Source organism: Lipotes vexillifer, unplaced genomic scaffold, assembly GCF_000442215.2.
Source record: "Lipotes vexillifer unplaced genomic scaffold, Lipotes_vexillifer_v1.1 scaffold639, whole genome shotgun sequence".
NCBI lineage: Eukaryota > Metazoa > Chordata > Mammalia > Artiodactyla > Lipotidae > Lipotes > Lipotes vexillifer.
The window spans coordinates 3410017-3427143 of NW_006786377.1; the positions used below are offsets into that span (position 1 = coordinate 3410017).

The following is a 17127-nucleotide window of genomic DNA, read 5'->3' on the forward strand; positions in this document are numbered from 1 at the left end:
CCGCAAAAAAAAAAAAAAAAAAGAAATGGGCTATCAAGTCATGAAGAGACATAGATGAATCTTAAACGCGTGTTGCTAAGTGAAAGAAGACAGTCTAAAAAGGTTACATATTACATGGTTCCAATTGTATGACATTCTAGAAAAGGCAAAACTACGGCAATGGTAAAAAGATCAGTGGTTGTCAGGGGCTCAGGGGGAAGTAGGGAAGGTTGGATGAGTAAAGCACAGGAGGTTTTTTTTAGCGTGATGAAACTATTCTATATGATACTGTAAGGGTGGATACGTGACATCATGTGTTTGTCAAGGCACATGAACTTTACAGCACAAAGAATATGTATGCAAATTAAAAAAAAATCATTTAAGAGACTGAGGTATCCCAAAATGGAATGCGGAATATGATAAAACAATCTGACTATATTACAAATGTATGAAACAACCTCACTGAAAGAGGTATGGGGAAAAGGTGCTGATCTAAGTAACGGGAAATGAATAGAGTCTGTAAGACTAAATGCAAGTGAATTGCGCGTAAGCACTCTAGTTGATAAAGTTGTTTCCCACAGGGGTATGGGTTAATTCCGATGCTACTGTACCTGTATGCCACAATCAAACAATTAAGTGAATAGATGGCAGGTGGTGGGAACCTCAGGTTTCTTACTGATGGAGTGAGAATTTACAGATGAGCAAGAGAAAGAGGCTAGAATAATTCACGTGGTAATGGATTTGAGCTGGAGACATCATCTTGAACTCATGTTTCACTTAATATAGATACTGATGGCTACATATATAAATATTTACAGATATATGTATATACACAGGTTAGTATACACACATACATTTCCTTACTCTGACAGACCCTAGAAACAATGACACCCCAGTAGCAACAAGCACACCTATCATCCATGTCTTGGTTTCTGATACCATTCTCCAATAAAAGGAACCAGATCTCCTTGGAGAAATGGCTGATTCTATGCCTGGGGCAAAAAATATACAAGATGAACCTGGAACACCTTGTAGCATCAGAAAGTATTAAACACACACACACACACACACACACACACACACACACACACACACACAATGATGGGACTATGTCAAACATACAAAGGAGCCAACTGAAATAGCTCCCAAAGTTGAAACAATTCGATCAACAAATAAATACAGCAGCATTGAATTTTAACCCAAAGTACATAATAAATATCCACAAGTCCATATTGATTTAAATAAATTATTGACTAAATAAACAAATGGGGGAGAGGAGACAAATGCCCCATGCAGAAGAATTCCATATAAATCATATAGAAATATAAGGAGTTGGAGCATAACTCCCCATTCCTTGGGTAGGGACTGCACATAGTGATTTCCTTCCAAAGAATACAGTATAGAAAGCTGGAGAGGGAGTAACTTTACTGTGAAGGAACCTGACAGGCACCACGCCAGCCAGGTGGTCAAGGCCAGCATCAACAGTGATAAGTCCTGTTGATAGGATGCCCCTTGACAGGTTGTGATGAGAACTGCCCTTTACCTCTGTGGCCTTCCTCCCCAAAACCCATAATCCCAGTTTGATTATGAGAAAAACATCAGACAAATCCCATTTGCAGAGCATTTCTACAAAATACCTAACAGCACTTCACACAACTGTCAAGGTTATGAAAAACAGGAGAGCCTAAAAAACCGTCACAGCCAAGAGGCGTCTAAGGAGACATGACAGCTAAATGTAACGTGGTATCTTGGACAGAACCCTGGAACAGAAAAAAGACCCTGGATAAAAACCAAGGAAGCTAAATAAAGTGTGGATTTTCGTTAAAATCATGTATCTATATTGGTTCATTAATTATAACAAATTTACCATAGTAATTTACGGTGTTGCTAATAGGTAAAACTGGTCACAGAGTACATGGAGTACAGTCTTTGTAGTTTTTCTGTAAATCTAAAGCCATCTAAAAAAATAAAGTTTATAAAAAATAAAAAAATAAAGTTTATTTGTTAAAAGAAAAGTAAGTGGGCCCAACAGAAAGTGGTTGCAAGGACTGATGGATGGGTATTGGAGACAGGGACAGATTGATGGCACAATGGCTGATGGGAGGATGGATGGAAGGCAAGATGGCTGATGGATGGATAATGGATAGAGTGGCTTCAGAAAGCAGGGCAAACACTGCTGAGGGGGGTGGTGGGATGAATTGGGAGACTGGGATTGACATATATACACTAATATGTACAAAATGGATAACTAAAAAGAACCTGGTGTATAAAAAAATAAATAAAATAAAATTCAAACATGCAAAAAAAGAAGAGAAAATGCCCAGGATTCCAACTATGGTCTGAGATAAATAAATTTATTTTAAAAGAAACCAAAAAAACACTGCTGAGAGCACAAAAGACGAGAACTGAGATGGGCACGAGGGTCTCACCAACCTGAAGGGCATAAGCCCTCTGGGTGGAGAGGAGAGACAGTGACACAGCAGTGGGCTGAGGGGAGCAGAAGGTGATAAAATGCGGGCAAAAATGCGGGCAATTAAAAAAAAACTGGGCTTCCCTGGTGGCGCAGTGGTTGGGAGTCCGCCTGCCGATGCAGGGGACATGGGTTCGTGTCCCGGTCCGGGAAGATCCCACATAACGCGGAGCAGCTGGGCCCGTGAGCCATGGCCGCTGAGCCCGTGCGTCCGGAGCCCACTCTCCGCAACGGGAGAGGCCACAACAGTGAGAGGCCCGCGTACTGAAAAAAAAAAAAACTGCCTGAGAAGGCAAAACACCCCAAAAGTTGCTCTGAACATTATCAAGCCCTGTGACAGGAGAGAGATTGATCATGGAAGAGAAAGGAAGCCTTTTCTTACGATGACAGCAGAGCAGGATACGCACCCCAACCTCTTTTTCTAAATAACTTAGATTTCTCTTATGAAAGGAATACACATTCATTGTACAAAGCATAAATAAAATTAAAAGTACCCATAATGATACTAAAAAGCACTTTTTATTATATCTTTGCAGTCTTTTTTCTAAGCACAAAGACATCCTATGAAAACGATTTGTATCCAGAATGCACGTTAACATTATCACTTAACTCAAATGTGATAATTCTCTTGAATTAAAAAGTTAATTTTCTTGAAGCAACCCAACAAGAAGACTTTTCATTGGGACACTAACTAGATTATTCTATATCCACAAAACCTGGTGTTTGACCAAAATTTTCAATCAAGGTGTAAACTCCACCAAAAATTATTCAGAACAAAAAAACTCCAGGGCCTCCATGATGGAGCAGTGGTTGAGAGTCCGCCTGGCGATACAGGGGACGCGGGCTCGTGCCCCGGGCCGGGAAGATCCCACATGCCGCAGAGCGGCTGGGCCCGTGAGCCATGGCCGCTGAGCCTGCGCGTCCGGAGCCTGTGCTCCGCAATGGGAGAGGCCACAACAGTGAGAGGCCCGCGTACCAAAGAAAAAAAAGAACTCCAAAAGCCTCTTCCCTCTTTTTGACCAATGGACGTACCTTTCATTCGAATATATGTATTAACAAGGCAGAATTAACTGTGGAAAAAAAGATCACAGATGTTGCTAGTAGTACTTTCATAAGTATCCTTGACTTTTCCTGGGATGATTTTTAACCTTATTAACCCTCCAAACATCCCCGAGAGGGCTCTATCATTTAAAGGGGTAAATTAAAGGAAGCCAAGAATGACGGCTCACACCCAGTCTGCAAATAAAGGCGGGTCGGGGAAGCCTGCCTCCTCCTTCTGGAAGACCACGCCCACTCCTACCCATCCCGGCATAAAGGATGGAAAAAGAACCGTGATCCCAACCAGTAGGGAGCTTGAGATGAGACAACCTATTTCCTATCACCAGTAAAAAGCCGTCTTTAAAAACTCTTCAGTTTTGTTTGGTTAGTGAAATGGAAAAGATAGCCTGCATTCCTTGGGAGGAAGGCCAGGTCCACACTCAGGCCCTTCAGGACTGCTCAGAGGTCGGCCTTGCATCCGCGGAGGCAGCCGAGGGGGTCAGTGTCTTAGTCATAACAACTGGCTTGAGAATTTGGATTTCACTTTACTGTTTTGTATGTTCTCTGTATCTCATTCTTTGCCCTCCTTGATTGTTTTAAATTGCTTTATGCAAAGGCAATTTATAGTAAGGTGTCAAGACTAAATAAATTAGTTCCTCATTTTCTTCTTCAGAATAATGAGTTAACTCAACCCAAGGATCTTCCACATATTAAATGCAGCCCACTATCGCTCTCTGAAATTTAACATGGGAATATTGCAGAAGTTTGAGACATGACTGGCAACTAAATGCTTTTAAAGACTCAGGCTAGTTTGGGTGATGGTCTGTCTGTTTACCTAGATACACACACACACACACACACACACATAAACACACACACACACACACACACTTTCACTATCTAAACATCCATCCATATAAACTGCTTCTGGCATAAGCTTACTAAATACTGAACCATCTGGGGTTTGATGAAGAAATGGAATATTTTAGCTTAACAAAAGGCCCTTGTCTACCAGAGATAGTACATGTTTTTTTTTTAGTTGTAATATCTGTAGCGTGTTTTCATTATAGCAAGCATAATCATGTTTTAGCACCAAATCAATGACTCACTTTCTTCCGACTTGTTAGAGAGCTTCCACACCCCATCACAAACAGGAGAAAAACCAGTTGACTAGTTAGAATTGTTAGGTGGAGTATTAGCTCATAAGAACTAAGCAGAAAAGCTATCCTTACCAATCCGAAAACTCAACATCTTACCTGCTTGGCTTGAAACAGATTTGATTCCATTAACATTTGCAGAAACTAATGAAGCAGCTCTGTCAGCTGTACTACTGACACAGAAAACATAAAAGATATTAATAGATGGTGGACCATAGCAGCTCAGGACAAAAACATCCTTAGGCAGAGAAGCAAAGGATGTTGTTAAGGGTTTTTCACATTTTATTTAGAAGAAGCATTATTTCTTTACTTCAGCCATGTCAAAGGTAATATTTGGTACTTTCAAACATGTAGGATAAAATGGCTTATTTAAAGTGACTTTCCAACTTTTTACCTCAAAATTCCATCTAAGTGGATAGAGAACATAAGGACTCCAATACTAACTGCTCACGCAAACCTGGCAATCAGAAATAAGTAGCACACTCAACTGTGATGTATACTTGAGAACTAATAGATTCGAATTTTTCTAAAGAAACAGCTGAATCCTGTAAATGGTTCATCTAAAAAATAACAGAATACTGTAAATTGTTCAACTAAGATGCAGTATATTTGAAAATATGTCAAATAAATTAAGCAGAAAAGCCTTGCCCAGTGTATCGGTCAAAAATGCTAGAATACATGGAAATGATCGGGGGGTGAAGGTGAAACTGATGTTCGTGGTTTCCAAGACCGGTTTCCAGCTCTGAGTCTTCCTTTTCTTCTTACTGGCAATTTCAACGTGGGCATGTTATTAAGCGCCTCTGAGTCTCAATTTTCACATTTTAAAAATAGGATAACTACTTACATCACAGAGCTTTTGTGTGGATGAATGGGATTATCTGACGGTGCTTTATGGATTCTATCATGAAACAAAATAAACAAATATTATAAAGATCAATCAATTCTGCTTTTCACTTCCTACCGGAACTGCCTATGAAAACTCTTACTTTCTTTTTTCTATCCCATCATGTTCTAAAACTAACTATAAAGTGACATTTCAGGAATAAATTCCCCAGTGAAAATTAATTTGTTTAGTACAGATTTATTCAGACTCTTATTTAGGCTAATTTGTACTCTTTGCCTTTTTAAAAATTTATTTCCTAAAGCTGCTGCACTTTTCTCTCTCAGATGCTCATTTATATCTCAACACAAATCTTCCTCAAGTTAAAATAAATACCACCATCAGTTAATTATAAGCTGCCAAGATAATGGACAAATAACAGGAAAGGGCTCCAACAGGCAATATTATAACTTATATGCCTAAAAGCTTTAAGTCAAATATGCCAGCTCTTCTTAAAGGTTAACCCAATTAAATGCAAAAACAAAAAACAAAAAAAAACAATAGGCAGATAGGGTAGCTCTGAGTATCTGCACTGTTAGATTTCAGATTTAACTTGGAAATCAACAGTGGGGAGGAAGTGCTGGAGGGGGAAAGAGGGTTTTTTTTAAAAAGGCTTTTCAGCTGGATCCTTCCCGGCCAAGTGGCATCACCTAAGACATCATGCAAGAGAAGGTTGGAGACACTCACTTGAGCTACTGAAATGACTATGTAAATCAGATGATTCTTTGGTGAACTAGTCTGTCTCAGGTTTGCCTTGAGAGGAAAGACCCTCTATTACTGCTTTAAATATCACCCTCTCTTTAATAAATCTCATTTTCTCCAATGCACGGTCAGCTTTATTATAGAATCTCTATAAAGATCAGAGCTTGAAAGCCCTAGACTTCCCTCTTTTTTTTTTTTTAGATGAGGAAAGAAAACCTGAAAACAAAAGCCTATGTGAAAATGACTTGCTTGCCAAGGTCATCTGGCTGGTAAGTGGCAGCCCTGCTAGAACTGAGGCCAGGACCCTTCCCACCACATCATATTGGGGACACGTTTCGAGTCACAGATCTCATAGATGCCAACATGGTCCCACAGCCCACAAATGATACAGCCTGCCCTGTGTATTCACTCCTGAAGTTCAGCTATTAAGTGACGACTTTCTCTTACTTAAGACCTTACTTCCTATTAACACCAACGATAAAGTGTTTTTAGTCATTTACATTATAATGTCAATGAATTTAAGATAACCTTTCCCGAAAACAGGCTTTGAGTAAAGGAAGAAATACGTAACCACTATGTGGTAAATAAATGTATTGAAAACACTAATACAACCGTGAACAGGAAATAGTTGCCACCCTCAAAGGGCTTCCAATCATATGGACACCTCCATTCTTCCCCTATAACAGGAAGGGCTCCTTTACTTTCTCTTTTTCTCTTATACAGTTTAAATGGATGAAGGCATCTTCTTCCTCTTTCCCCATCTATGTAAATATCTGTTGGAATAAATGAATATTCCTTCCCTCCACAGGTCTTTCCACAGCTTGACCTAAGGATTCTTTCAAAAAGGAAAAGCCCTTCTGTGACCATTTTTTCCTCAACCATAAAGTGACGCTTTACAAACTAATTCACACTCTGGTCTCTTCTTTTTTCTAAGCTTTTACACAGTGGAACAGATTTCCAAAATGCCAGTGGTGACTAAGAAAAATCTGGTGAGAATTTATTGGCCCGAACTTTTAAGCAGAGGCAGGAATCCTGGCTTTCATTCCTTGTTCTATCAAGACTTGTGTGAGCCTGTTGCTCCGAATCTTATCTTCTAATGGAAAAGCCCTCACCCCTTCCCAGCACAGCAAGCAACTCCACTTCCAAAGAAATGAACGATTATTGTACAAACAAAATAATATTCTTGTACATACTGAAAAGTTAAAATTACAGAAAAGCATGGCAGTAATGTGTGATTACTTCCTTTGAAGACTTTCATCACCCGGGCATCTGTGCCTTATTCCATCATAATGTCCTTTTAGCTCACAGTTTCAAAAAACCACATGTAGGGGCTTCCCTGGTGGCGCAGTGGTTGAGAGTCCGCCTGCCGATGCAGGGGACACGGGTTTGTGCCCCGGTCTGGGAGGATCCCACATGCCGTGGAGCCATGGCTGCTGAGCCTGCGCATCCAGAGCCTGTGCTCCGCAATGGGAGAGACCACAACAGTGAGAGGCCCATGTACCAAAAAAAAAAAAACAAACCACATGTATATAATTCCTAAGCATGAAAAAGAACTGAAACTTCAGGTCAACGACAGAAGAGCAGATTTTTTTTTTTTTTGGCTGCACTGCGTGCAGCATGCGGGATCTTAGTTCCCCAACCAGGGATCAAACCCGCGCTCCCTGCAGTGGAAGTTCGGGGTCTTAACCACTGGACTGCCAAGGAAGTCCCATGAAGAGCAGATTTTTAATACAGGCAGAGCCAAATTACATTAACGCACTTAATCTGGGGTATGTATTTCTGAAATGCACGGCACCGGAAGATGCTGCCATGTGGTCTAGGGGACCAGTTTCTGCGTCACTCACTTGACAGCCAGGTCCTGGACCCCTGAGTGCAGCCAGGATGCAAGAGGCCACTAGGGCTGCAGGGACCACAAGATTTTGCCCTCAGAAGCTGCAGGAGACAGGATTATAGAAAGGTGCCGAGACAGGGGTGAGCACAAGCCAGCAAAGGCCTATCAGCCAGCCTGCCAGTGACGACACCTGTGACAGGTTTGCTGGGGGAGAGCAGGTTAAGAGGTAGGCAGGTGAGGAGGAGGGAGGGAGAGGTGATTCTGGCAGAGGGAGACAAACGGGAAGGGGTTCCTGCCTGACCTACACTAGGACCTCGGTTGATAACTGAAGAAGCAAGGGTGGGGGGGCGGGGAAGGAGATGAGACCAGAGAGGGGGCAGCAGCGGAGCCCTGAGCCTTGCCGCAGGCCATATCCTGAAGGCTGTGGGGAGGGACTAGATCCGGTCAGGAGTTTAGAAGCACTCCAGCCGGCCGTGTGGAGGGGGCTCTGAAGCTCCCGTGGTGAGGGAGAGCTGGAGACGAAGGACCAGAGGAGACCCCAGCCCAGGAACCAGAGACAGGGCTTCGCTCCGGCCTCTGCCACTTGAGAATCACGTGGCCTCTGACTGGGACCTGTCGCTCAAGCTCTCTGTACCTCAGTCTCTCTACCTCCCTTGCAGAGTTACTGTAGGGAATGCACGAGGGCTCAGAAAGGACGGGTTGTGCAGTAAGAACTTAATAAATGCAGCTGCTGGGAGCCATGGTAGCATCGAGGCTATGTGACTTTGGGAGTCAGCGTGACCTTGGACAAGCACAAGGAACAACTTCTCTGACCTCAGTTTCTTCCTCTATAAGGAGAAGAAATTAAGATGATACCGCCCACCTCATACAGTTACTGTCAGGATCGACTGGAGGAGCTCAAATGTATAAATCACCTGGCCCTCGACGGAGAGCTACTTGAGTAGCAGAGGTAGCAGTAACAGCAGCAGTAGTAGAGGGCTGGTAGTAGTCCCAGTGCTAGTAGGAGCAGTAATTTGAGGGACATGAGACCAAAGTGTCTCTTCTATAATACAGGTGAGAAATTATACGGTGCTGGACTAAAGCGGTGGCAGTGAGAAGCCAAAGAATCAGATTCCAGAGCTCTAAGGAGGCGTCCACAAGACCTCCTGACTGCTGGATGTGACCCGCAGGGAGAGGTCAGAGGAGGATGCCAGCATATTCTTGGCTGGGACACCCGTGGACAGCGTGCCTACCATTCACCCAGGGAACTGAGGAAGGGGGGCAGGCTGCAGAGGAAAATGAGAAACTCAGTTTCAGAGCAGCTAAAGCTGAGGTCCCCACAGGGCATCTGAGTATGTCTGGTACTCAGAAAACAGATCAGGGCTAAATATACAGATTGAAGAGCTGTCAGCATATGGACAGCAACTGAAGCCACAGGAGTATTCATATCAACCAGAAAGAGGATGCAGGAGTGGGGAAAAAAATGGAAAGAATAGAGCAGAGGCCCAAAGACAGAGCCAGTGTGACAGCACTGAAGAGGCGGGCAGAGGACGAAAAGCCAGAAAGGAGGCTGGAAGGGTAGCTAGAGATTAGGGTGAGAGCCAGGAGAGGACTGCTCAAAGGCTTCCCTAGGAAATGGTGAAGGGCACCTAATGCCTCAGAAGGTCCAGTAAAGACCCAAACAAACCACTGGACTGAAAAGCAAGAAGATCCTCAGGGAAGCCATGGGAGGAGCCAACATCAGATTGCAGTGGATAAACAGTGGGTGTCATGGGGGGAGAAAGATCTAGAAAAATAGTAAGGGAAGAAGATAGGGCAGCAACCAGAGGGAGTACAGGATTGAGAAAGGGAAGCATTTTTGTGGTAGGAGGTTGTTGGTAAGAGAAAGAAACATTGCAACTTGTGTATGTGCTGGGGTGAAAGGAGGAGGTTGAAAAGCAGCCCAGGTAGGAAGGTAATTAAGAGAAGGAAGTGCCTGGGAGGGTAGATGGATTGGCTAGAACAGTGGGAGGCTGCAAGGGGTAGGGCAGGTAACAGAAAGGATGCCTTGAAAAGACAGGTAGGGACTTCCCTGGTGGCGCAGTGGTTAAGAATCCGCCTGCCAACGCAGGGGACACGGGTTCAAGCCCTGGTCCGGGAAGATCCCACATGCCGTGGAGCAACTAAGCCTGTGTGCCACAACTACTGAGCCTGCGCTCTAGAGCCCGCGAGCCACAACTACTGAAGCCCGCGCATCTAGAGCTCGGGCTCCACGACAAGAGAAGCCACCGCAATGAGAAGCCACCACAATGAGAAGCCCGCACACCGCATCGAAGAGTAGACCCCGCTTGCCGCAACTAGAGAAAGCCCGTGTGCAGCAACGAAGACCCAACACAGCCAAAAACAAAATAAAAAATAATAATAATAATAATGATTTTTTTAAAAGACAGGTGAAGGTTTGAAATAGACAAGTGCAGGAAACGGGAGTCAAGAGAGTAAACTACAAAATGCAATTATGCACATGGTGCACACACCACATGGAAAATGAAACAGACTCAGTTGTTCCCTCCATCTAGAAAGAGATGATGTCTTTGAGTAGATTATGAGCTGGCCAAGGGTACCCTATGAAGCCAGGTTGTTTCAAAGGTGAGAGAAAAACGGAAGATACTGGAAACAAACAGGTGTCAGAGATGAGAAGGGCAGGTAGGCTAGTGTGGCAAGGGGAACAGTAGAAGCAAAGGAAAAGAGTGGACGGGAGACATGAGGAAGATTCAATTTTCAAAAGAATTCTCTCAGTCTAAGCTTAAAAATCAATTAGCTGCGACGACTGTCTTTAAATTCCTGTTTTGAGCAAATAGGTCAATGGAGGTAGGTGTATATCCAAAAATGCTGAAATAAAACAGTAATGATGCAAGAGCTTGATACAGATGATTGTAACCAAACCCTGCATCAGTTTTTTTTCCATAGCCATGAGTATGATAAAGGAGCACCACCAAATAAGCCGGTACTAAAAGATCAATGATTTTTAAAAGGCTTTCGGAAGGTTGACCTTTTTTCATTCACTCAAATAAAGGCTTAAGGGCCGAAGAACTGTGCCCTACAAGGAACACAGAGAAAGAAAATTAAGACCAATCCTGCCTTCAAATTGTTGATGCCTAACTTCTCTCCACTTATATGAAAATCCACAGGAACTTCCAGAATGAGGAAGGCTCTAGGAAAAAAGGGAATGACAGAGCGAATATTTGCTCATGTTCAAGTTCAAAAATACACCAACGCCTCTGACCTCACATCCGTCTCCAAATTCTACTGCCAAATAGGTGTGAATACTTCTTTTTTCTTCCCCCCTCCTGCTCTCCCACATCACAGAGAACGACCAACAGTTAGTGGCTGGTTATGATTCAAACTACAACACCGACTAAGGTCCAGCTCCACGGTCTGACCCATTTGGTCCTCATAACACCACCACAAAGGGGCCAGGACTATTCCCTTAAACGCAGGGGGAAAGTGGGGCTCAGAGAGGTTAAGGAAATTGCCCAGTCTCTAAGCACTACTAAATGCTGGGGCCAATGTACCTTTCAGGTTCACCTCGCTTCGAAGCATTTACTCTTTTAATCACTGCCTCCACACCAAATTTCCCTAACCATTGTTCCAAAGGGAAACCTGTTAAGTACAGTTTTCATTTCATCCTTTGGCAATTTAGAATTCTTTTGTTCATGGACTTTTAACATGTTTAATTTATTCCTTAATATTTTACAGATTGAGTTTATGGAGTTTTTTTTTTTTTAAGCAGTTTGGTTTAAAAGTCTACTCATTCTCAAATACCTACACAAATGGGGATTCGCCACATAATCCACAAACCATCTTCTAGACAGCACTTTCTACCTTCCAGCTGAGGGACTAACAAAGCAGCAAAGCAGGCTAATTTGGTGTTGCAGAGTAGGAATCTAGAACAAAGCAACGACCTGAACTAAAAACAGGAGGACTGATCCAAGAACAAATCCACGGACACTGGTGTCCCCCGACATGCCCCACCTCAAGAAGCAATGATTAAGGTACAGCTGACTTTCTGGACACAGCCCTGCTCTGCTGTGTCCCAGCTGAGGGGCCTGGGGCAACTTCTTGACTTCTCTGTGCCTCAGTTTCCACATCCATGAAATGGGAATATCAGAGGTTGTTACTAGGATTCCATGAACCATACCTGATACACAGAAAGCACTCAATAAATTTTAGCTAATTATCTCATATATGTTTAAGCTTTTCCCCTTCAGGAGCAGTATTTTTTTAATGGCAGGCTACAACCCCAAAATGTGTTATGAAATCAATTTAGAGGGTCACAACCAGCAATTGTGGTAAATTAAATAGAACAGAATATTGTATTTCAACATTAATAAAGTCATATTTTATATTAACTTTGTAATTTTTCTTTCACGTACATGGTAACATTAAGTGGCGCTTTGTGAATCTCTGTTTTCATCCATCCATGTGTCAGTGTATGTATCAGGCAGCAAGAGTGTTTCTTTCTAGGGCCACAATCAAAAAATTTTGAGAACCACTGACTTACAGAATGAGGATGGTAGGGAGTAAGGGAAGATGAAAAAGTGTAATGTGCCAGAAACCACTTTTTAAAATGTAGACAGCTGCAGCAACAGGAAAGCCCCCCTAAATGGACATTCAGGATAACCCAGGAGATACTCTCAGTGTACAAGTCTGTTCATGGCTAGGCTGCTGCAGGCGTTTCAGTAATCCGAGGTTAACAACAGGCTTTTATTTCCAAAGCAAATCAAACTGCAAAACTGGAAGTACAGATGTTATCTTGATGCTGGGCAAGATGGGAAAAATTGACATGACTTATCCAGTTAAGTCCTCTTGCAATACTCGTCAAAGTAGACACTATGCCAGATATCAAATGCTCTTAAAAACTATCAGGGTTTGGGAGAGATATGAAAATGTCTTAAAACAGAAATTCTTACATGTATGTGGATGTAGATTTAACCTAGCAGTTCTGTTATAAGCAAATTCCTAGGTGAAAATGTAACTAACTGTACAAGAAGATGAAATGGAAAATAACTATAAATGTAAATAATCATTTTAGAATCTATAAAGACATTTATTTATGTATCCAAAAGGCTGTATGATGTGGGGGGCGGGGGTTATTAATTTGTATTGGTGTATAGTTGCTTTACAATGTTGTGTTAGTTTCTGCTGTATGTACGATGTGGTGTTTAACAATACCACCCTTAGACTGTGTAGGAGGGGCCACAGCCCTGGGCCCCACTCATCTTCCTGCAGAGTTCCTGGGACCAGGTGGACTTACCCATCCAGAGCCGGTATCCCTCCATCTGGTTTTAGCCTACACTCTGTCCCCAGAATTCCCTGATCAAATACCAGGACACTTCCAGGGCATGAACAGGCTCCTTCCAGGTCTGGCCTCCCAAAGGGGGACTTTGCCACTGGTTGGAGACAGAGGCACAGTTAGAGGGGGGACAAAGGGTGTGGACAGACTGGACATGCAAGTGGACATGATGCCCTCTACCTCATTGAAGGTATCACAGGTGAAGAACCGAGGGAAGCAGGTCCTGGCCCAGGGGAAGATTCTCCCAACCAGCTATGAGCTCTGGGAAATCTGAGAATTCAAAGTTCAAGCCTAGCTTTCCAGGCCATTATGAAGATATCTTTGCCAAGGTAGGAGGATAGAATATATATAAATGCTCATTACCTTGATTCATAACTTTTAAACATTTCGACACATGCTATGAGGGCCTCCATCTGTTCTCTTGCACAGGACCCTGCAGAGTTATAAGCAGGCTCGGTGCTTAGAACATGGACCAGAGCCACACTGCTGGGTTCTTACCCCACCTCACCCAGTGACATTCACCAGCTATGTGAACTTGGGAAAGCCTCTTAATCCCTCTGTGTCTCAGTTACCTCATCTGTAGAACAGAGGTGATAACAGCACTCTCTTCATATGGGTTGCTGTAATGACTAAATGAATCAGTGCCTGGAACAACACGCAGTGCGTAATATAAGTACTCCATAAATTCTGTCTTTGTATTATTCTCTGTATAAAACCGATTGGCCACTGAAAACTTCTAGATAAAACCATAGCCAGGAAGTTATTCTGTGTATTTCTTCTCTCCCACTCCTTTCTAATTTTAAATATCATACTTTATGCCACTCTAAAAGACCACTATTTTCTATTCTGAAAAGGACAAGTCATCTAACTGCTGACCTGCCTGATGCAAGTTCTTCTGAAATTAAATACACATTCATCTGGAAGACCCACAACCTGGCAGATAGCTCAGGCCTCTGGCTGGTTCGAAGTCTGGCAAGCTGGCTTTCCGTGTCAATTTCACAGGCTAAACATTTGGAGACATTACCAATTTTAAGTGTAAAAAAGGACATTTCCTAACCTTCATAGTCATGAGATTCAGAGCTACAAGCCAGGTAGGTCCTTCTCGATTCACAAACCAGAGGCTGAAATACTTGAAGCTATCAGCAAGGAAAGGCTACCAGACCAGAGAAATGAAGCTAAAAATAGAGCCCTACCAGTGGAAAAATAGATGGCAGAAGATAATCCCTTACGTGGCTACTTATTAGTCCACAGGCTTTTTATTATTCAGTGAAGGTGTAGCATCAATATAGTATTTACAAATTGCCAACAGCCCTTTCAATGACTTATATTTCTTCAACCTAAAATGACAGAACAACTTGACGAGGAATATTTGCCCCATTTTAATGACATGCGGGCAGCCTATAGCATCTTGTGTCATTTCACCACAAAACCTCTCAACTCTCTAGCTGTTTGCTAGACGTTGAGGCCTGAAATGGGAGAAGTACAAGGAAGAGATTCAAGGTCATATTCACCCTTTAAAATAGGTACCTAACCTACATGTTTAATACAGTGAGTATTCAACCTTTCATTTTTTTCCAATTATTCAGAAGAACCTTTAAAATATATGATTTGCCAACCTGATGAGAGGCTGGAACGCTTTCCCAAGCTACATCTATTTAGTCTCCCATAAAAAGAACATTGCTAAACCACTGTTAATTTCAACAATAGTTTCTCTATTAACCCAAATCTTCTCCAAGCCCAAAATGGAGTATAAAGACCAGTATGAAATAAGTGAAAAGTAATTGGATTCTACAGAGGCAAGCCTGAGCACATCCATCCATCCCACAGTAATCCCATCTAAATCAAATATATTGTTTCTTTAAAGAGTTTTGCCAACTTCCTATTTAAAAAGAAACCCATAAACCCTTCCTATTTTGGCCAGTTTTATTTATGCAATTAAAATGGCTTTTTATAAGAGCTGGGCTGGAGAAACAATATATTTTTACAAGCCCATTAGTCATATAGTCAAGCTTCATTATATCACCATCATTCATCAGGAGTCTGTAATGAGAATGCTGTTTCCTTGAGCGATGAGAATGTTAAGAAAAATATGTATTCACAATAGGCCATAAAATGTGTGAAATCTAAACCAGAGGGAAAACCAGTGGGTTCATCTGGCTTTCATTTTTGCTGTAGAGGGTAACAGCCCTATAGACACAAAACTAGCTTTAACTTAGAAACCATATCCTTAATTATTAACCCTCTTCATTCTTCCACCCTTCCCAAACTCCTCTCCCTTAAGAAAAGTAGAATACCTCATTTACAAATACCGTTATTAAAGACTCTCATGGGCGATCATTTTGGCTTCGGTCATTTTTCTGCCATACTTTTGTTACAGCTTATTCTAAATATTTCTCCTTACATCAACTATTTCTCCCTGACGCGGCAGTCAGATTTGCTTATAAGCTTAGCCCCTGAACTGTGGGAAGTAAATGTCGCGGCGGAGGGGGAGCTGGGCGATTCCGGGCATCCCGCACACCACCCGCAGGCTCCCTTCCTTCCACCCAGGCACCCTTCCAGGTTGCCCAAGGCTCTCATTCTGCGCCCGTCAACGGGAGTAACTGAAACTGGGCAGGAAGAAAGAAAGGTGCTTCAACAAAGCCCAACGTGTGCAGCTTTGGTAATGCAAGGCCGAATTATGGAGACGTGCGTCGGGGCTGGCTAGAAAAGGGAAAGCGTTCAGCTTATGATTTTGTTGTATATTTCAGAAACCGAGGTGGTCTTTTAGATCCCCAGAACCTCTCCTCTCCGTTAAGCAGCTTTCAGTCTTTTCCCTGCTCCCCCTCCACAGAAACCGGGTCTGCCAGGGTCCCAGCAGTGAGCGCTGTTCTCGTGGGTTTGCGCGCAGCCGGGGTGATCCCCTCCGAGCCCCACTTCAGGGAGCTGCAGCTGGAGCCGAGAAGAGCCCGGGGCTGGCAGCGCGCCGAGCAAGACCCAGCCCTCGGCACGGCCATCAAGGGGGCCCCCAGCTCTCCGGGCACCCGGCAGCCGAACCCAGGAGGGGCTTCCCCATCGCTGCGCCCCGGCACCAGAGGGCACTCTGGAGAGAGAACACGCCGCGCCTCGCTCCCAACCCTGGGTCCCCAGGAGCCAGGGCGCTGCGCGCCAGGGAGTCAGAGCCCTGGGGAATTCCTGTGTTTGCGCAGCGGGGCCAGGGAGGCCCCCGACCCTCCCGGTCCCGCGTCCAGGTACCTCGCAGCCGTAGAGCTGTCCCAGCTGCTCCACGATCCACTCCTCTAGCACGAGCCGCTTCCGAAGCTCTTTGCGATCGTATTTCACTGTCACTTTTCCCTGCTGGTGGCGCCGCTGCTGCTGCTGAACGTGCCCGGCAGCGGACGCCGTGGCCACGGGCGCCGAGTCCTCCCGGGAGGAGCCCGAACCGCTGCTCGAGCCCGAGCTGGCGCCGGCGCCGCCCCGGGGGCTCTGGAAGAAAACCCGCGCGCCGCCGCCGCCGCCGGCCCCGCCGGCCGCCTCACTGCTGCCCGTCGCCACCGACATGTCCCCGTGCGCGCCGGAGACCGAGTAAGGCCCGGAGGAGGGGCGGGCGGAGCGCCCGGCGCCGCTACCGCCTTGGGCCGGGCAGCGGCATGCGCGGGCTTCGTCAGCACCTGCTCCGCGCCGCCGCCGGCTCGCGGGGAGCTCTGGAGGAGGAGCCGCTGCAGCCGGGAGGAGCGCGGGCGGGGGAGGGCGGGGGGGGGGAGGGGCGGGGGGCGCGGCCCC

The 17127-nt window shown here is 44.4% G+C and overlaps 1 protein-coding gene across 1 annotated transcript in view; it reads right to left on the minus strand.

Moving 5' to 3' along the window:
- PPP1R14C (protein phosphatase 1 regulatory inhibitor subunit 14C) overlaps positions 1–17015 on the minus strand; it is a 91103-nt gene extending 74088 nt beyond the window's left edge. The window contains exon 1 of the mRNA XM_007458750.1: positions 16600–17015. Coding sequence (XP_007458812.1) covers positions 16600–16905 — 306 coding nt within the window. The 5' untranslated portion in view covers positions 16906–17015. The remainder of the gene's footprint in view (positions 1–16599) is intronic.
- Positions 17016–17127: the final 112 nt, after the last annotated feature.